Source organism: Microcaecilia unicolor, chromosome 2, assembly GCF_901765095.1.
Source record: "Microcaecilia unicolor chromosome 2, aMicUni1.1, whole genome shotgun sequence".
Classification (NCBI taxonomy): Eukaryota; Metazoa; Chordata; class Amphibia; order Gymnophiona; family Siphonopidae; genus Microcaecilia; species Microcaecilia unicolor.
The window spans coordinates 431,602,502-431,623,821 of NC_044032.1; the positions used below are offsets into that span (position 1 = coordinate 431,602,502).

The 21,320-nt window shown below is 42.6% G+C and overlaps 1 protein-coding gene across 2 annotated transcripts in view; it reads left to right on the top strand.

Annotated features, from left to right (window-relative positions):
- The window catches only part of LOC115461170 (cytochrome P450 2U1-like), a 46,829-nt gene that overhangs the window by 5,514 nt on the left and 19,995 nt on the right, over nt 1–21,320 (top strand). For both annotated transcript variants that reach the window (XR_003940670.1, XM_030190793.1), the window contains exon 2: nt 5,034–5,669. Coding sequence is in view for 1 of the 2 variants with exons in the window: in XM_030190793.1 (XP_030046653.1) it covers nt 5,034–5,669 (636 nt within the window). In the remaining variant the exon portion in view is untranslated. The remainder of the gene's footprint in view (nt 1–5,033; nt 5,670–21,320) is intronic.

The window sequence follows — 21,320 nt, forward strand, 5'->3', positions numbered from 1 at the left end:
CAGATAGCCCTGGTCATTTTTCCAGGCAAAGGTAGCTATTTTCTTGAAGCTGTATTATCCAGTTCATACACACTAATCTTAATGCACCAGCTGCATAATGTATGAATGCCCATTCCCCGCACATGCACCATCCTCTCCCAAAAATAGCTTTCAAAAATTAGTAACGTGTGAGATCATGCACGCAAACAGGCAACATACCACAAAACGCTTTAACGCATTTCTATGGTAGCCGGTGTTAAGGGCTTAATATCCTTGAACAAAAGTTACTTGGCTAGATTCCTTTGGAAATCGCCCTCTAAGGGGGTAATCTCATAACAGGGTACCTTAAAGAATTTCAGAAAAACATCTAGTTTATGCCGGGTAAAGGCTCCTATGTGTCTTTGTAAAATAGGGATGCAGCAAGAGCTCAGTGTATATGTGCCCCAAGGGGGGGGGGGGGGGGGGGGGGGAAGAATTGGGTGTCTGCACAGGTGGTGGAGAGGGAAGGAGCTGATAGCCCACAGATAACCTGAGAACCTATACAAAAATAGGACTCAAAATCAGATTGATAAATCAAGGCTTAATTAAGCAATTTATTGCTGAAAAATCATCCTTTCAAGGATGGATGTGTGTCCTGGTGTCTGCACACTGAAACACACACACACACACCCACCCCTTCTATAAGATTCCACAGATTTTATAGTTACATTTAAGTGTCTGCCCCTAAGTTTTTCTCATTGTCCAATGGTCACTTACCTGTCTGCTAGTGTTATGCTTAACAGCAGCTAGGACTTCTCACTCTCTTCCCCCTCCCTGATTTCCTCTCTGTAGTTTCTTTGTTCATAGTTCCCTGCTATCTCACAGATGTCTATGTCCCGCCTCCTGGCCTCGGGATTTCACAGTTTTCCCCTTTCTCAGTAGTTTTACAAGTCCCCCCCCCCCACCCCCTCCGTCCCCTTCTCCTGTTCCTGCTTCTTACAAGAGCTATAATGTACTTCTTTCTGTTACAAAAAAACTAGTTAGAGCCTGAGCTATACATTTACACCTATGTTCTATGGAAACACAATATATTTATTTCCAACATGGAGGTATGTGCTGCAAGTGAAAGAGAGAGAAAACTGGGAGAGATGCTCCCTTCTATTAACTGTTCTTAAGGGCTACTATCTCCCCTGTTGCCCTGCTCTGCAACCCACATGTACTGTTGCAGGCTAAAGGAACTGTGCTTCCTCTTTGTCATGGGTGCTATTGGGACACTAAAATCCCTCCCAATCAGAGGGATACTGGCCAGGTTTTCTTCCCCTCCTGAAGCTCCCTTATGTTAATCCATTAGGAAAAGGACAACAGCGATGTCAGGACAGCACCTTATTCACCACACTTTACATATCTTTATTTGAGTATTTGATAGGTTGTAGTATTACCGTAGCATCAGTGTGATGTACAAATCTTTGTCCATAATTGGACAAAAAGAGCAATACTATAAAATACTATTGAAGATAAGAGATATATAAAGGACGTAAGAGAATGGGGAGTGGTTAGTGCAACAAATTTATCCAAAGAGCATTTCTGTGTCAAAATGGAAGTTTGAACAGGGTTTGCGTCATTACATTATTGCTGGAAGTTCTTTATTACTTAACTTTTTAAAATCATTACACGCTTATACACTAGAAAAAGAAACGCACATCTTAGTGAAAGTGAATAGGAAAAGAATAGAAGAAATAGATCAAACCTATTTCTCCAAGTTCTATATAAAGAAATGACTGTTCAGCAGACCGCTAAAAGAGAGAACCAGGAATAAGGAAACATACACCTTGAAGCATAGGTGAAATTAAAGAGAGAAAAATAATTCAATAGCAATCTGAAGTAGCCAAAATTTAATTACTAAGTACTAGTCTGTCCGTCCACCCGAAGAATGAGATGATTCCAGCTTCTTTGAAATACGAAAAGACTTAAACTGCTCAGGATCAAAGAATATGTACTTTTTTGAAGAATAAGTTACACAGCATTTACAAGGAAAACACAATAGGAATTTAGCCCCAAGTGAAACCACCTGAGGACATAAAAGAAATTTCTTCCTTTGTTCCTGTATAATATATGTCAAGTTGGGAAAACTCAGAATTTTTTGATTCGTAAAGAGCTTTTGTCTGTGGCAAAAATAAAGCCTCAAGACGTTCTGTATCCTGAGGAAACACAAAAGTCACAACAAGAGTTGCATGGGGCACAGCTTCAGAATCAGATTTCTCAAATTCTATCAAGTTAAGGCTATCCTGTGATATATCGTGTATTTCAAAAACCTGGTCAGATCCAGAAGAACTTTCAACATCTAAAAATTTCACATTTACTGGACCATAGTATAACTTAGAAACTGGTGGAATGGCTTCTTTAGGAATTAATAATATCTCCTCAAAAGAAGTTTTCATCAACTGCATTGCAGATAGAATAGGGTGTTTGGGGAAAATTGAGGAAACATAAATTCAAAAACCTCATGGCGTTTTCCAGGTTCTCGATCTGCCTCGAGGTAACAAAACTCAGTTGTAACCTGCAATTGATTTTTTACTAGTTCTATGTCTCTATCAATTTTTAAAAACAAACTAAAAGATACTACAGCATTTGTAAGAGATGTTGCAGCCATATTCAAAGAAGACAAATGTTTGTTTTTTCAATAATATATAGAATTGCACCTAGTTATTCAACTGTCTGATAGGAATTCTAATTCGCAATCTAGGAATTACTCTCACCCTCTCTTTTCCCAGTTGTAGGAATGTTGTTTATAAATCTTCGCATTTAACCAGTTTTTATTATTTGGCATCACATTGGTGGAATATTCTGCCATCAGAATTTAGGCTTCTGGGATCTTATGGACTGTTTTGAAAAGTGCTGAAATGTTCTCTTCTCCCCACCCCCAGGAGATTTTTGGATTCAAAATAATGAGTTATCATTGTAGAGCAAGCTGAATTCCCTGACGAAGCCTCATGTGAAATGGGACTCCATTGGGATGCAGTTAGAAGAGATATAATCAAGTTTTATTGGTTTTAACTCAGCCTGTGTACCAGATTTCTTTCCTGTTTGTTCAATTAGAGACTTGTAACCCCTGACGCCCACCGAGACACGGGCCGTGTCATTTCTGCATTGCTGGTGTTTTTAATAAAGGATTTGCTGATTTCACTCCCATGGCTGATCATCATTTGTGTCATCCTCTACTTCTTTCGGACTTCTGAAGTCAAGAAAGCATGGCACAAGCACATAGAATCTCTTAAGGAGAAGAAATAGTAGGCAGTACGAATTGGCAGACTGGATAGGCCATATGGCCTTTATCTGCAGTCATTTTCTATGTTTCTTACTTACTGTGTAACAGGTAAAATATGTGTAATGTTTATCCATGTGCCTAGAAAAACACTCCAGCCACTTTTCAATGCTCCTCCCCTTTCTAGGGGCCTTCTGAAGAGTAATGAAATACTATTCTGTGGATATTACTGTTACTTATTTTATTTATTTTTAATACATTTGTACCCCGCACTTTCCCACTCATGGCAGGCTCAATGCGGCGGGCAATGGAGGGTTAAGTGACTTGCCCAGAGTCAGAAGGAGCTGCCTGTGCCGGGAATCGAACTCAGTTCCTCAGTTCCCCAGGATTAAAGTCCACCACCCTAACCACTAGGCCACTCCTCCAAGTCCTTTACCTTTGCTCGCTAGTGACTTAAAATGCAAAGTACCTGCCAGCAAATATATTTATCAGTTCCATGCGAGATTATGCAAAAAGGAAAAAAAAAAAGCAGTAGGTTAGTGCCTAAAATACTACTACTTAACATTTCTAAAGCGCTACCAGGGTTGCGCAGCATTGTACAATTAACAAAGAAGGACAGTCCCTGCTCAAAGGAGCTTACAATCTAAAGGACAAAAAGTGCAGTCAGTCAAATTGGGGGCAGTCTAGATTTCCTGGATAGAGGTACAATGGTTAGGTGCCGAAAGCGACATTGAAGAGGTGGGCTTTGAGCAAGGATTTGAAGATGAGTAGGGAGGGGGCTTGGCGTATGGGCTCAGGGAGTTTATTCCAAGAATAGGGTGAGGCGAGGCAGAAAGGGCGGAGTCTGGAGTTGGCGGTGGTGGAGAAGGGTACTGAGAGGAGGGATTTATCCTGTAAGCGGAGGTTACGGGTAGGAACGTAAGGGGAGATGAGGGTTGAGAGGTAAGAAGGGGCTGCCGATCGAGTGCATTTGTAGGTTAGTAGCAGAAGCTTGAACTGTATGCGGTACCTGATCGGAAGACAGTGAAGTGACTTGAGGAGAGGGGTGATATGAGCATATCAGTCTAGGCGGAAGATAAGACCTGCAGCAGAGTTCTGAACGGATTGAAGGGGGAATAGATGGTTAAGTGGGAGGCCAGTGAGGAGTAGGTTGCAGTAGTCAAGGCGAGAGGTAATGAGAGAGTGGATGACAGTTCGGGTGGTGTGCTCAGAGAGGAAAGGGCGAATTTTGCTGATGTTATAAAGAAAGAAGCGACAGGTCTTGGCTGTCTGCTGGATATGGGCAGAGAAGGAGAGGGAGGAGTCGAAGATGACTCCGAGGTTGCGGGCAGATGAGACTGGGAGGATGAGGGTGTTATCGACTGAAATAGAGTGGAGGGAGAGAAGTGGGTTTGGGTGGAAAGACAATAAGCTCGGTCTTGGCCATGTTCAGTTTCAGGTGGCGGTTGGACATCCAGGCAGCAATGTCGGATAAGCAGGCCGATACTTTGGCCTGGGTTTCTGCAGTGATGTCTGGTGTGGAGAGATCAAGCCGGGTGTTGTCAGCATAAAGACGATATTGGAAACCATGAGATGAGATCAGCCTGGGGAAGAGGTGTAGATTGAAAAAAGAAGGGGTCCAAGGACAGATCCCTGAGGAACTCCAACAGAGAGCGGGATGGGGGTGGAGGAAGATCCATGAGAATGTACTCTGAAGGTACGGTGGGAGAGATAAGAGGAGAACCAGGAGAGGACAGAGCCCTGCTTGTTATACATTTGCGGACCATAACGTCATCATACAGATGTCTTAACAGTTTATCTTTCTTTCTTTCAGGTGTTGTATTTGCCTCCTATGGCCCAGTATGGAAGCAGCAGAGGAGGTTCTCCCATTCAACCCTCCGCCACTTTGGACTCGGGAACCTCAGCCTGGAAATCAAAGTTAATGAAGAATTTAAGTATGTGAAGGCAGAAATGTTAAAACACGGAAAGGGCTCAGTCAACCCCTTTCCAATCATCGGCAACGCAGTGTCCAATATTATTTGCTCCATCAGTTTTGGCAAGCGTTTTGACTATGAGAACAAAGAGTTCAAGACCCTGCTGTACCTCAGTTTCCGTGGATTAGAAGTATGCTATAATGGCCTCGTCCTCCTTGTAAATCTCTTGCCCTGGCTTTACTATTTTCCTTTTGGACCCTTCAGTGAGCAGAGGCAGATTGTAAATGACATCAAAGCCTTTCTGGGCAGAATAATTGCAGAGCACAAGGAAACACTTGATCCAGAAAACCTGAGGGATTTCATTGACATGTACCTTTTGCATATAGAAGAGGAAAAAAGGACCAACAACAAGAGCAGCTTTAATGAAGACTACCTCTTGTTCGTCTTAGCTGATCTGTTTTTGGCAGGCACAGATACCACCACCAACACACTACTTTGGTCTCTTCTGTATATGTCACTGTATCCAGATGTTCAAGGTAAATAAAACTGGGTTGGGGAAAGAGAGAGAGGAAACAATTGGATGGTTGTTTGGGGTGCAATGGTGGAAGGGGGAGGATGGAGTTTTTTTGTTTTAAAACGTCTAATAATCTAGATATAGAGCCATGGATTTGATATACTGCCTTTCTGTAGTACACCAAAGCAGTTTACAGGTACTTTCTCTGTCCCTAGTGGACTCACAATCTACATTTTGTACCTGGGGCAATGGAGGGGTAAGTGACTTGCCCAGAGTCACAAGAGCAGCAGTGGGAATCCATCTCAGCTCCCCTGGTTCTTAATCCAGTGTACTTCTGTACTTGCAAGTCTGAATATTTCATCTGAACAAATATATACACAATCCTTTCTTTCTAAGAGGTTCCTTTTGGCATAAAGCTGTGGTGCTCAAGTTCATGGAGTTCTATTACAATGTTCCCTGTCTTATTAACAGCTTGAGTAAACATGCTCATGCTCTTTGCCTTCAACAAATAGTCCATTCCATGCACTTGATTGAAAATATCGCAGCTTTCTTTTTTGTTTGTTTGTTTGTTTTTCCATTTAAACATTTTGCAGGCTTTGATTTCTTACTGAACCAGTAGAAGAGTAATGCAGAGTGTTGAGCTGCATAAACTTTCAAGATCAGGTAAGTCCTTTTCTTCAGATGCGATATCCTGTAACTGTGGTAGGCAAACACAAATGGAAATAGTGATCGAGAACAGCAGCGGAGTGATGGTGCTGCAGTTTATCCCAAAACAAATTAGGAATTAGGGGTATCTGAAATTTTTTGAAAAGTCATGCACAACAGCATTTGGGATAGTTCTTGTTTTTGTCAATAAAAATCATTATAACCTGCAAAGAATTATTCTGGGAACAACATGTTTATTAGACTTAGAGGCTCATTTTCAAAGCACTTAGCCTCCCAAAGTTCCATAGAAACCTATGGAACTTAGCCTCCCAAAGTGCTTTGAAAATATGCCTCTTAGGGTATCACTTACAAAGTTCCATAGGTTACTATGAGAGTCATTTTTGATAGTGCATCTAAGTCAGACTTTGGACATTTTGCGTTAAATGTACCAAATCTAAATAGGAAATATACCCATTCTTGTAAAAAGGAAAATATCTATATTTAAAAATTTTTTTTTTTGAAAATACCATTTTGAACAAGGTTTTGTGCTTTGTTTCTTTTTAGGCCATTTTCGGGGGAAAAATGCATATGTTAAAAATGCACAAAATCAAGCCATTGGGATGTAGGCGGGCCCAGCATTTTTAGCAGACTGGTCCCCCAGACATCCCAATGCTGCTGTGGACTTCATATAAATGCTCCCAGGTACACATCTCACTGTTGCTTCCTTATCTTGTCTGCTGAGCCCTCCAAAACTCACTACCCCCAACTATACACCACTACAGTAGCCTAACATTAGTGACTGAAAGAAGTAATCCTAGAGCAATGTCCTTGGATCTACTCTCATACGCTGTACAATTTGTTTGTCACAGGAGATTCCAGTAGCCAAGGGGTCAGCTCCTTATGAAGCAGAGGCGAAACAGGAGCTCTCTGTAGAGCGTACCCAGATAATATAGCTACAACCCAGACAAGATAAGTGGTGATCGGACATAAAAATATACCAGTTAGAAAGACACTGGATCAGGGAGGAAGCGATATTAGTCCCCCCAGAAGGTTTTTGACTAATGACGAGCTCAAGAGTGTATTTTTCAGAATTACAAAATAGTAATCGAGATTAGATACACAGTAACCTGCATCTTCTCTACGCACTTAGTGCATTGAGAGGGCAGAGCTTCTGAAGTCTTTTCCTCTATTGTTACAAAAATGATGGAAGGTTTTGTTATTCAGCAACTTGACACTATTTGGAAAAATGTGATATTTTACATGGCTCCCAATCAGGGTTTAGGAAACATTTTAGCACAAAAATGGTGGTGGGTTCTATTTTAGCTTTTAGAAAGACACTGCTGAGTCAGGGAAAATGTGCGATTCTAATTGTTTGATTTTTCATGTACATTTGACTTAGTGAACTGTGAGATTTTGTTGGCTATATTGAGTAGTTTTGGTATTCATGGTACTATTCTAGAGTGGTTTCAAGGTTTTCTTACCAACAGGACCTACCGTGTTAAGGGTGGGGATGTTATGTCAGAACCCTGGAGGGCGTTCCACAATATTCTCCGCTTTTGCCTACACCGATGTTTCCCAAACCTGGTCCTGGAGGCACCCCAGCCAGTCAGGGTTTCAGTATATCCACAATGAATATTCATGAGATAGATTTACATGCAATGGAGGCAGTGCATGCAGATCTCTCTCATGAATATTCATTGTGGGTATCCTGAAAACCTGATTGGCTGGAGTGCCTCCAGGACCAGGTTTGGGAATCACTGGCCTACACTGTTTAACATCTTGTTACAGTCATTGAGAGTAGCTTTAGAGCAAGCTATATATATATGCTAATGACATCTCTGCTCTATTTTTGATGACTGAACTATGACTTTTACTGGTATTTTAAACTGTTTCAGTTTAATTGAAAATTGGATTTCGTCTCTCAGACTTAAGCTAAATAAGGAAAAGACCAAGTTTTTGTGGTTAGGGTCAATGAATCACCCTTTTAGACATCGACAATTTAATATTGGAGGGGATTGTTTCTCTTGAAAACTCCTTGAGAATACTAGGGGTAGAAGTAGGTAGTACTTTTTAGTATGAATTCTCATATAAATTTGGTCATAAATCTTTTTTTTTTTTTTTTCATACTCAAAAAAAAAACCTTTGTTTTATAAAGAGATCTTTTGACACTACTAGTACTACATTTAGGCTTGTTCAATCCTTGATTTTACCCAGGTAAAATAGTCTCTTCAGGTTTCACTAAAGCCTCTTTGAGATGACTACAGATTGTGCAGAATACCCCAATTAGATTGATATTCTCCTTGGGTAGGTTTGATTCCTTAACTCCCATCCTATTAGTACAGCTGAGGTGAAGCAGAGGGTGAAAGGATGAGATGAGGATATGCTGTGAGCCATTACAGGAGATGGGTCCATTTAAGGTCCCAAAAGGTCAGTGATCATGGATTCCAGAGTCAAGGGTATTTCAAGAAGATTTATTGAACAAGGACTCGACATGGGACCTGTATTTCGGCCTGGAGGCCTGTATCAGGAATCTAAAAACAAATTACATGTCGCATATAAAATAAGATACAAATAAAAAAATAAATTATCCCTTACATAAAATTAATTAAACAATAGAAGCAATGTACATATAAAACATCTGGTAGTCAAAAAATGTGTAAATAAGCAATGGGTATATGTCAGTGTTGGTTTCTGTTAATGACCTTATTCCTTAAAGCATATATACAACATAACAATGATTATCATGAAATAATGACACGTGAACAGAAATAATAAAAAAATTATTAATTAAAATTACACTATACAAATATATAAATAAAAAAGTTTAAAAAAACTATTACATAATAAACTATATAAGAAAACTGACTTTATGAATAAACGATTAAGCAAAGTCTTTAATGTGTTGTCTTTTGACCTTCACAAATGTGGCCGATGTAGTGTTTGCAGTTTGTTTTGAAACATCCATCTTTGTCCGTCCAAGAACACAGAAGAAATATTTTTTGAGACATAACCTCAGATTGTAACACACCTTTCGTCATTTGTATTACCTTTCATCATTTGTATTATCTTATGTCCATGCTCACTTCTCTACATTGGTAAAACCACCAAGCCTGTTAAAACCAGGATCATAGAACATCGCAGCTGCATGAATAGAACAATGGAGGCACTGCCTCTGGTTAGCCACTGATCTGCAGCCCAACATACTACCACGGATCTGAGATTTCTAGTATTTAAAAACACCTGGAGGAGAGGTGATCTGGATAATCTCCTTCTACGAGAAGGACAGAGACTGATTTTTGACTTGAATACTCTTACACCACCGGGTCTCAACAGTGAGATATATTACAAAAAAGGGCAGAAATCTATTTTTTCTCATCTTTAACCTCATTTTCAGTGTATCCTGTGTACTCCTGCCTCTCTTTATAGCATCACTAGTAAAAGAGGCCCGTTTCCAACAGAAATGAAACGGGCGCTAGCAAGGTCCCAGGGCCCCCTCCCTGCCTCCCTCCCTTTCCTCAGAGTTCCAGGCACCCCTCCCTGCCTCCCTCCCTCTCCTCCGAGTTCCAGGCACCCCTCCTTGCCTCCCTCCCTCTCCTCAGAGTTCCAGGACCAGCTCCTCCCCTCTCCCCCACCTTCTCCTCCCTCCCCCCCTCTGTCCTCTCAGGACCCCCTCCCCACTCCAGTCCGATGGCCCCACTCCCATCCGAGTTCCACGTCCCCCCTCCGATTTCCGCCGCCCAGCGCCTCCCTCCTTCTCTCTCTGTGGCCTCCGAGTGCAAGGAGGACGTGTGCAGGTGCCCCAGCCCTTCGTAAGTGCTAGCTTAAAACGTTTTACCTCCTGCTCCGCCAGCAAAGGGCAGGACCAGAGGAACAACTGAAACAGAAGTGAAAGCAAAGGCAGTCTGAAGCGGCGTCCGTGTGTGCTGGACTTCACTGTTGCCGGCGGAGCAGGAGGTAAAACGTTTTAAACAGCTGGCAATTACGAAGGGCTGGGGCACCCGCACACGTCCTCCTTGCACTTGGAGGCCACAGAGAGAGAGGGAGGGAGGTGCTGGGCGACGGAAATCGGAGGAGAGGGGGGCCGTGGAACTGGGACGGGAGTGGGGCCGTCGGACTGGAGTGGACCCGTAGAACTCGGACGGATGGGAGTTGGAGGGAGGTAGGGGGTCATGGAACTCTGGGGGGGGGGGGGATTGTTTACTCACCTCCGGTGGCTGCTGCTGGGTTCCCTTCCCTCTCACTTCCCATTGGTCTGCCCTGTGACATCATCCCCAGGGTGGACCAATGGGAACTGTGTTACCAACCCAGGCATCCAGACGGAGGTGCAAATTATTATATAGGATATAAAAAATGTTGACTATCAGATGTTTTATATGTACATTGCTTTTGTTGTTTATTTTTATGTAAGAGTTTGTTTACTTTTTTTATTTGTATCTTATTTTATATGTGATATGTAATTTGCTTTTAGACTCCTGATGCAGGCCTCCTGGTTGAAACATAGGCCCTGTGCGAGTCCTTGTTCAATACGTCTTCTTCAAGTACCCTTGTCTCTGGAATTCGTGATCATTTTCCCACTTCACTGACCTTTTGCTCCACACTGTGGGATCTTTGAGTTCTCCACCTAGGTGGATTTCTGTTGGATCCATTTAAGGTCCCACCTTGCCCTCAGGAGATGTTCTACAGGAGACAGGTGGATTTTCCAAAAGACTAGGAATTTAGCTTAATAGGGATATTAGTCTGTGCATCTCATGTAGCTTGTACACTAAAAGTGGTGTGTTGTGTTGCTTTAGTACATAGTCGTCCTTAGACCAAGTGGCTAGTAAAGGTGGGTCTTCTAATCTTCATGCAGGATGATGATGATTTTTTTTCCCTGCTCTACTACCATTATCCAGCTTTGGCCTTGAGGGTTGATGCTGACCCATTCCATCAGATCCCTTTACTAGTACTCGGTGAGATTGAGTGTTTGTGGTGGAATCCTGCACATTGTTATCACAGACACAATATATGATTCATTCAATTACTTGTACATCCAGGGGAACCCTGACGCCTATGGACTGTGGACCAACTATATGTGCATACATTGGCAATGATGGAATGCAGAAGCATTTAGCTATAGCTTGCTGTGCACTTGCCTCCAGCATTTCAGCTCAGACCTCCTCAAGCCATTGTGCCTCATGCAGGTGCAGGAATTGGGCTCACTTCTTTAGATCCTCTTACCTGGAGAGGGTGATGGTAGTGAGTGTGACTGGTCTTCTTAGACCCTCAAGTGATGGTTCTGGGGCCAAATTAGAGCCATCTGAAATGGTGATGAGGCTACTGTTGTGGATTCTGGATATCCTATTGTTGCATTTAGGGTATGGCCTGCACATATCATCCTGTGGGATTTCCCTGCTATCCAAACCTTGTATCCACAGACCCTTTCCCTATGTGGTATCAAAATGTTCCCCTACACGCCTTCCACTATAATTTCTTCTATAGCTCCTCCTATGTGATGATACTCTCTCATGTCATCCCTGGGCAAGGTTCCAATAAGGAAGCATGGCCAGTGTGGCCACCTGAAAACTAAGTAGCATTAATTATTCTCAGAAAAGGCACTTTACTAAAGGGGGGGGGGGGGCAAAGAACAATCTAGAAGAGTGTCCAAATAAGGTTTTAGAGACCATGTTTATTAACAACTGAGCAGTAGAACCATAGATAATACGATGTAATACGTAGAGTGCATTAAACAAAATAAGGTCCGCCACTGGAAGCCAGTGTAACCTTGCCATAAATTCTGAAAAACTGGTGAACTTGTTCACTTTGATCTCAAAGCAGTTTTCCATATAATTTGAAGTTTTTTTTTTTTTTTTTTTTTTTAAAGGTAACTAGAGAAGAGTTACGTGGCAGTATATCATCAAATTTTTCCCAGGAAACATTTAATGAGGCTGCAGGCAAAGAGCTTACATAATGTCTCAATTGTGTGTATGCTGAGAAGTGGAGCTCCTGCGCTTCCTCTTTAACTAATCAAGCCTGGAAGTACCTTTAGCAGCTTTAGAGTCTCTGTGGACTACATCTATATCTTGGTGCAGGGTGTTGTATCGGCGAATTGCCCAAGAAGAGTGAGATGGCAGCTAAACTGCAGAAAAAAAGAAAAGGACAGATGCAAGAATCTTGATCCCAAAATGGCGGATGTGCAGACTTCGCCCTGCTCTAATGTATGCTCCGCGTGGACAGCAGAGATCACCAGGGAAGTCACTGCCGCAGTGGAAGTGGCACTGGACAATAAATTGCAAGCCTTGTTTGGAGCAAAGTCCGCACATGAGAGGTTGGATCATATGCAGTAGAGAGTAAGCGACATACAAGACCGCATGACGGAGGCCATTGAACCTGCAGGGGCCTTGCAGAAAAAACTAACAGAACTGGAATTAAAGTTAGACGACTTGGAAAATCACTCCTGTCGCAACAATTTAGACTCGTTGGCCTACCTGAGCAGATAAAAGATTCGGAGATGGTGAGTTTTCTCGAACGCTGGATTCCCCAGTCCCTGCAGCTTAAAAACTTGCATGGTCCGCTGAGAGTGGAGAGGGCGCATCGGGTGGGCCCGAGATGGAGCACTGCTAGGCCGCGAGCGGTGATTTTGAAAATTTTGCACTATGGCCATAAACAAGCTGTCCTGCGAGCACTTCGTTCTGGTCTTACTCTCTGCCATGAGGGACAGAAAATTTTATGCTTTCAAGATTACTCTGCAAGGGTCGCGGCAGGGCGTTCGCGCCCGTTTGTGCAGCTTTATTTGACCGAAACAAATCTTCAACCAAGCCTTTAACGGAAGAAGTAACTAACTTGTTAGTCTCACTCACACACACAAGGATTGACTCGGGCTGCACATACTGCAGCGGGACATGTTTATCCACTCCTATCCTAGCTGAGATAATATTTAACCATCTCTCTGACCTCACGTGCAACTTTCTTCAAATCAATCGCCTTACTTTCTAATTCTTCCTACTCTCTTACTCATCTATATGTTACAACTTTGCCTTACCCTTCACTACCAATTATAATGTTCTAGTACATATTGAGGCATATTTTCAAAGCACTTTGGGAGGCTAAGTTCCATATGTTTCTATGGAACTTTGGGAGGCTAAGTGCTTTGAAAATAAGCCTCATTGTGTTGTCATTGCAAGTAGTATACCATGCCCTACTTTGTATTGTTGTTCGAATATTTTTACTGCTCTAATTGCCTCCTGCTCATGTTTGATCTGTTCTTACTGTACACCGCCTTGAGTGAATTCTTTCAAAAAGGCGGTAAATAAATCAATAAATAAGTTTGCCTTAGTCTATCTGGCTAAATTGAAAGTGAACCAAGAGGGATCAGAAAAGATCTTTGATACAGTAGTTTATGCAAAAGAATTTCTTAAGTCTTTGGCAGATGTGTCCGCTGAGTGAATACTCAACACATTATTATTGGTATGTCTACTAGATCTATATTAGACCTCGCAGTCACCTCATTGTGGCTTTGGTGGGGGTCTCTGAAAGGCTGACATGAGCACTGGCATTTGGATTTTGGAGGTGAGAGGCGAATCTGTGATCTACGGTGAACGTCCTGAGAGACTTGGTAAAGTCAGTCTATTTGCCGCTGACATTGGACTGTTTCATATCCTCTCTATGAGAGTTTTTATGAAAGCTTTCTGAAGACACTCTTTTGGTGTTTAGCGGGTCTAAATGGGCTTTAGGCCTCCTGGTTGAAGGGTGGAGGGGTTGGGAGACACACAGGATGTACTAATAATGAGGATAACTTTATGGGCTGCTCTAATTAAAAGGTTTATAGGTTCTTATATGATTAGCTTCACCCTCCTTTTTTTTTTTTTTTCCTTTACCAGAATTTGAGTAGCTATGTAGATTTAATGCAATTTGAACATGCTATGTGGGTACTCTTACTGCAGGGCTCTGGATGTTGGGAATAGCGCTTGTCTCTCTAGGTGGTATAGGCCAGAGCTATGCTCTTCAGCAATCATAAGATTTTTTGGAGTATTAGCCCCCTCCCCTCCGCCCTTCCCCCCCCCCTTTTTTTGTATCCCTTCTCTTTAGATCGGCGTTGAACATCTAGGAGTCCTTGGTAGGGTGTAGCTAATCTTGTTGGTTTTTATTCTTTGCCTTAGCCTAATCACATTTGTATGGGGAAGTAGGGTGCCTGTACGTGCTGAGTTCAATTCATAACTCTTAGGATGGGGCTCAGAGGGTAGAGTGTTTTTTTTGTTTTGTTTTTTTTTTTTGGGGGGGGGGTTAGTAGTAGTTTTGGGCTGGGTAGTGAGTGGGGTCTTTATGAGGGGGAGGGTCTGCTCCATGGTCTTTGGTGGTGTGATGTGGGGGAGGGGGATAGGGGCCTCATTTGGTTGTGTGTGCGGAGGGAAGGGTGTAGGCTGGGACGCTCTTCCCTTGTTAATAAAAGTCTAAACCTGAACATGTTCTCTCACGCATGGGACGGCCCCAAGGGGTCACATGGTTAAATTTGTGTCATGGAGTGTGGGGGTATTTCCTCCCCAGTCAAACTTAGTAAGATCTTATAGACACCGAATAGACAAAAAGCTCATATAGTAATGCTTCAGGAAACTCTTTTAAATGCTGTAGAACATAAAAAATTATGTTGATGGTGGGTTGGAGACTATGTGGAGGGTCCTGCGCAAAACAGAAAAGCAGGAGTTATCTTATTTCGTAAAGGTCTCCACATTGAAAAAAAAGTGTATGATTGTGGATCCTTTGGGCCGGTATATGATTTTATGTTTCAACATTTTTTATTGAAGACATAACAAGAACATTCTTACAATCATTGATACCACATCTGCCAAGTCAAAACTATACAACATCCTATTATTACAGTCTCCAAAAGTTTTTCTTTTCCCCCCCATTCCTCCCCCCTCCCACCCCTCCCCCCGTTTTATTGATATTTATGCTTTATCATCATCTTAATGTGTTGAGGACCAAACTTCTTCCCCTATGAGACAAAGAATCTACATAAGCACCCCAAATTTTCATAAATGTTTTCTTTCTTTTTAGTGAACGTTTGGCTTCTTTAGCTTCCCACGTCATTAACTGGTGGATAAGGTTCCGCCAATGCCAATAATCTGGCCCTGTATCATTTGTCCAGTTTTGCAAGATACATTTCTTTGCCAGCAATGTTATTTTACGGAAAAATAAATTGTGCTCTGGTATTTGACCTTTAAATGATCCTGGTAAATTTAACAACATCTGCACTGGTGTACCTGCTAGCTTTCGGCCTAATAATTGTGATATATAATGGGTTATTTTCCCCCAAAACCTTCTAATCTTCCAACAGCTCCAAAAACTATGGTAAAATGTGTTGTTTGTTCTCCCACATCTCACACACAGGGGCGTCTGCAAACCCCCAAATTTTGCGAATTGTGCAGGTGACATGTATGCTCGATGTATAAAGCGGAATGCACATTCCCTATATTGAGCTCCGCTGACCAATTTTGGTATCCCCTTCAGTTGCCTCTCAACATCCCATACCAATAACTTGACTCCTAAATCCTTCTCCCAGCGCTCTTTTATCTTTTGAAAGTTTTTGGGTTTCTCATATGGCCACAGAGCTTTATGTATCCCTGAAATTGATGGCGTTTCTTCAGAAATTTCTAGAAAAAATTTTTTTAGTTTCAATCCGTTTCTGTTCCAATCGGTCCTGATCTATTGACTGAATAAAATGTTTGAGCTGGCAGTGCGCAAATGTATCACCCCATTGAATTGCATCTGCCTCCAACAGCTGATCTAAAGGTTTAATCTTTCCGTTATCGCCTATTACATCGTCCAGACATTCTAAACCTCTTTCTTCCCATCGCTGAAAGACTGGGTTTTCTATACCTGCTGTAAAGGTTGGGTTCCCTCTGATTGTTAATAGTTCTGTTCGGTATATGATTTTAAAGATTCATTTGAACCACAAGCCCCTGTTACTAGTCAATGTTTATGCGCCTAATCAATATGACAGAGGTTTCTTCCAAACAATATTGAAACATATACATTCCTTTGATCAGATCCCAGTTATCATGGGGAGAGACTTTAACTCAGTGTTTGACCCTATGGTGGACAGTACTGGACCCTCTAGGGTGAGGCCTGTGAATTATGCTAAGGGGGTACCATGGTTGTGTTCCTGTTTGGATTTGTTGGACTCTTGGCATTTGTTTCACCCGGGCGAAAGAGACTTCACACATCTTTCTAGAGCTCACGACACACAATCGTGTATAGATTATTTCTTAGTATCGACTGGTTGTGCTGCTTCCCTACTTCAAGTGGAGATAGGGCCTACTCAGGTGTTCGATCATGCATTGATCTGGGTTCCATTTCATGGGATACTGATCGGAAGTACCAGGCTCATTGGAGGTTTCCTAGAGAGTTGTACTATGATACTCAGTTTTCCTCCTATATACACTGTCAATGGTGGGAGTATGCAGAGTTTAATAGGGAGAGTTAACAGAAAGATCCTTATTATTTTGGGAAGCTTTTATATGCATTTATATTCTCCTCCAGAGGATCTGGGTTTGGCTGCTGAGATGTACCTCTCGGGAAAGAATCTCCCCAAGATTACAAGAGTCCAACAGGATCACCTTAATGCTGATATCACTGAAGAAGTTAGATGGTGTATTTGAGATAGTCCGTTACATAAGTCACCGGGGATTGATGGCCTTCCCTCAGAATTTTACAAAATTCTAGTATCGGAAATCGCTGCTTGTCTGTCAGTGGTGTTTAATCATTTCATGCAGGGGGGGGGTGAACTCCCAAAGACCTTGCGGAAAGCCCAGATTGTGATGGTGTTAAAGCCAGGAAGGGACCCTCTTAAGGCAGATTCATATCAGCCCATTTCTTTGCTTCCCTTTGAAACAAAATTGTTTGCAAAAATTATGGCCAATCGACTTGCTCGGGTATTGCCAGATATAGTAGCAGCCCCTCAGGTGGGGTTTGTGAGGGAACATTCAGTGGCACGAAATATGAGAAAGTTCTTGGCTTCATTGGAGAGATTGCATCATCATTCAACACCCTCGTTACTAATCAGCTTTGATGCAGAAAAAGCATTTGAGTTCATTGGGATTTTATGTTCGCGACTTTAAAGGTATATGGTATTGTTGGATTTTTTAAGAGGGCGAAAAGTGCTCTCTATCATGGTCCAGTCACGGAGGTGTGGGTAAATTGGATGTCCTGCGAAACATTTGGGATTGCAAGAGGCACAAGACAGGGATGTCCCCTTTCTCCACTCCTTTTTGTACTGGTTATAGATCCTTTGATTTGGGACATTTTGGAGGCAGAGGATGTGAAAGGAGTCAGGATAGGCACTGAACAGTTCAAGATATCTGCTTTTGCAGGTGATGATCTGGTGCTTCCTAGTAAACCTCAAACATCCCTGCCAGCAATACTAGGAATTTTTGCTGAGTTTGGTGACTTCTCAGGTTTTCGTCTTAACTTAGATAAATCTGAGGATCTTACTATTCATTTGTCAGACAGGCAATGAGAACAATTAAATTGTTCATTTAAGAGAGCGTGGACTTCCTTGTCATCAAGCAGATGAATCCATAATGAGTGTGAATCCATTACGAGTGGGTTGTTTCCATCAACCAGCAGGGGGAGATAGCACTGAAAAACCATAGTGCCTCATGGCCAGCTAACTCCATCTGCCTCTCCAATATTCTCTATCTCCCCAGCAGGGTGGTTGCAGCTTGTTCAAGCTCCTTCAGAAAATCTGCCTGGGGTGGCTCCTGTGCTTTTGCCAGTTGTAGCAGGGGTGTTGTGGCTGATGGTGCCCACTTTAAAGGCAAATAGGTTAGCCCTTTCCATGCCTTACCCGGCCCCCGATGTGGAAGTAGACAAATAGGCAAGCCCTGTCCCTGTCTTTGCCTACACTGTAGATGCAGGCACATAGGTTCGCCCTTTCCCTGCCTTTCCCACGCTACTGATCCTCCAGAGTTGGAAATTTGCCTCTTTCACTGTTGCCTCAAACTTTCCTCACAGCGTTAAAAAAAAAAAAAGTCGCGTTGCACTTTGGTGCTGTGATCCCAGAAAAGAGGTTTTATTCTGATTGTGCAGTGTGACCGGAGCTTGGAGACTCGGTCTGGTTAGGTAAGAGCATTTTGTAGCTCCTCCGGGGAGGGCCCATGTTTGGGACGATTTTGGCGCGAATCCGCCATTTTGAATTTCTGCCGCTTTCGGCGATGGCTGCTGAGAAAGTTAAGCGCTATTCCGTTTGTGGTAAGCGCAAATCTGCAGCGGGGCTCTGTAAGGCGTGCTTTTCAGACGGTAGAGCCGGCCCGAGCATGGCGAGCGATTTCCTTCCCGCTCCGTGGAGCTGGCAGCAGGCGCCATTTTGGAACAGCATGGTGCGACCCCCGCTGAGGCGGAGGGGTTTGAGCCTGGAGGGGCGCCTAGTGTGGAGGCTAATAAAAGAGCTGCTTCCCCCGGACTGGAACCAGGAGGTCAGGGTGAGCCATTTTCCCCTGAATTTGTTTTATTGCTGCATAATGCATACCTGTTAAAAAGAGCTCTTCCGCAGGGGTCCCCTGCGGCCCTGCTTTCTGTATCCCCTCCAGTGGAGTCTGGCCTTGGATTACCATCAGGCGCGTTTTCCCCCTGACAGATGGCCGCAAGACAAGTGCAGAAGGGTGGATTCCCTTTCAGAGAGTGGTGCACCCCCCTCCCCCCCCCCCCCCCCAATCAAATGGGCTATCTAGTACCAGCCTGTTATTCTATATATTACATTTCAGCAATGCAGACTGCCATTAAAAATTAAACCAATGTCGTGAGACCATAAATGTTATGGTCCCATGAGATTGTTTTGATATTTAATGGCAATTTCATGGGACCATAATATTTATGGTCCCACAACATTGGTTTAATTTTTAATGGCAGTCTGCATTGCTGAACTGTAATATATGGTACAGGAGGCTGGTACTAGATAGCCCATTTGATAGATATCTGTGTTTTTCTGTGTGGACCATAACATTTATGGTCCCACAACATTGGTTTAATTTTTAATGGCAGTCTGCATTGCTGAAATGTAATATATGGTACAGGAGGCTGGTACTAAATAGCCCATTTGATAGATATCTGTGTTTTTCTGTGTGGACTTGAACGAACTCACTTGCAGACTATAAGTGTTTTGGGCCTTTTCCAGCTGCTAGAATGAATTTTGACTTAGAAGAGGGAATTTGAGACCCCTCTATATATTTCAAGTTAAAAGTAAGTTTTCTTGTATGGATAAGGTGTACCATTGGCATTAACATAATTTTTAAATACCATTTTTTTAAAATTTTCTTTATGTATTTTTTCGTTTTTCTTTTTTTTTCTTCCATGTTTGCTACCTGTGCCGGTTTTCTTTTGTTTTAGGGCCCTGTTTACTAAGGTGTGTTAAGTGTTTTTAGTGCTAGAGACACCCATATATTCCTATGGGTGTCTCTAGTGTTTGAGTGTGCTAATTACTTAGTACACCTATAGTGTGGCTTAGTAGACAGGGCCCTTAATGTTCTAAGTGACTAGACAAACACTGGTTCCAATGTTTATGGATATTTGTTCCTGATGCAGGCAGAATGCCGAAACATTTGGACTGAATGGATATTAATGCAAGAGGACATAGTGGATACTGGTCTATTGTAGTTTTTTTTTTTATATAAATCATTTTTATTTCAAGACAATGCAAGGTAGTCAAACCACTCAGAGAAAACTTTCAATACAATGATCATTTTGCCTGAAACATTTTAACATTTCAACCTAACTCAACCCCCTCCCCCTCTCTCTCTTCCTAACCCCCCTAACAAATTAAGAGTTCAATATCTTGCTACAGGAGTGAGAGTGTCCCAAAACGGAGACCAGGTACAGCAAAATTGATCACCTCTCTTGGAGGCCAAGTCTTTTATTCCTTTTTTCTCTATAGCACATGCTTGAATCATTGCTGACCTCCAATGTGATATACTCTGCTGATCTGTTACCAACCACAATTGCAGAATGACCCGCTTTGCCATTAAAACTGTTCTTTTCAGGAGTGCCCTAAATCCTGCTGGAGCCGGCCGTTGTAGCTCAAATAGGTCGAACAGCTGCTTGGTTTCCATGCGTGATTCCACATCTGGGATACATGTCTGCTCAACTCAGTCCAAAAAGCACTAATTGGAGCACAAGCCCAATACATATGCCCCAGATGGGCAGGAGAGTGCGTACATTTTGGACACTTGTCAGACTCTCGCAGTGTAGCTCTGTGCGGGGATATGTACAAACGGAGCAGAAATTTATATTGTAACTCCCACCAAGCTGCATTGTCTGTTAAGGTAGATATAGATGTAAGGCAAGACTGAAGTTGTTCCGGTTGTAGGTTAAGCCACAATTCCGAGTTCCAGGCTTGTTCCACCAGACAGCAATCCACTGGTTGCAAAGAGCCTCTCAAACCACGATGAAAGTAACTTAAAGGCACACATAATTGTGCCTCAAGGCCAAGTATATCATCAAATTTTTCCCAGGAAACATTATTTAATGAGGCTGCAGGCAAAGAGCTTACATAATGTCTCAATTGCGTGTATGCTAACCAGTCATTCACACCCAAACCATACTCTTCCTTCAATTCCTCAAACGGTTTTAATACCCCTTGTTCGTTCACTACATGGAATAGATACCTGATTCCCGCTATGGCCCACCTCTGAAAGGGGACCAAAGAGCCACCCGCCGGGAAAGCCAAGTTACCCCCGAGGGGCAACAAGGCGGAAACCCTTGTGTCTATCCGATAATGCTTACCCAACTACCTCCATGTGGCTCTCAGAGGTGAGAGGATATAGCGGTAGGGACCCAACCCCAGCAACTCTCTGGAAGGCTGTAGTTGTGGTTTTTAAGCATTTATATATAAAGTCATGTGAAATTTGGGGTGTTGCTTTTACTAGCCAAATAGTTCCACTGAAAATCTCTATAACTGTTGTGGCACTATGCAGATAGTGCTGGGATGCAGTTAGGATGGAGCAAGGGTAGAACAACCAATTATATGAATGAAAGTGCTATTCACCTGCTAACCATGTGG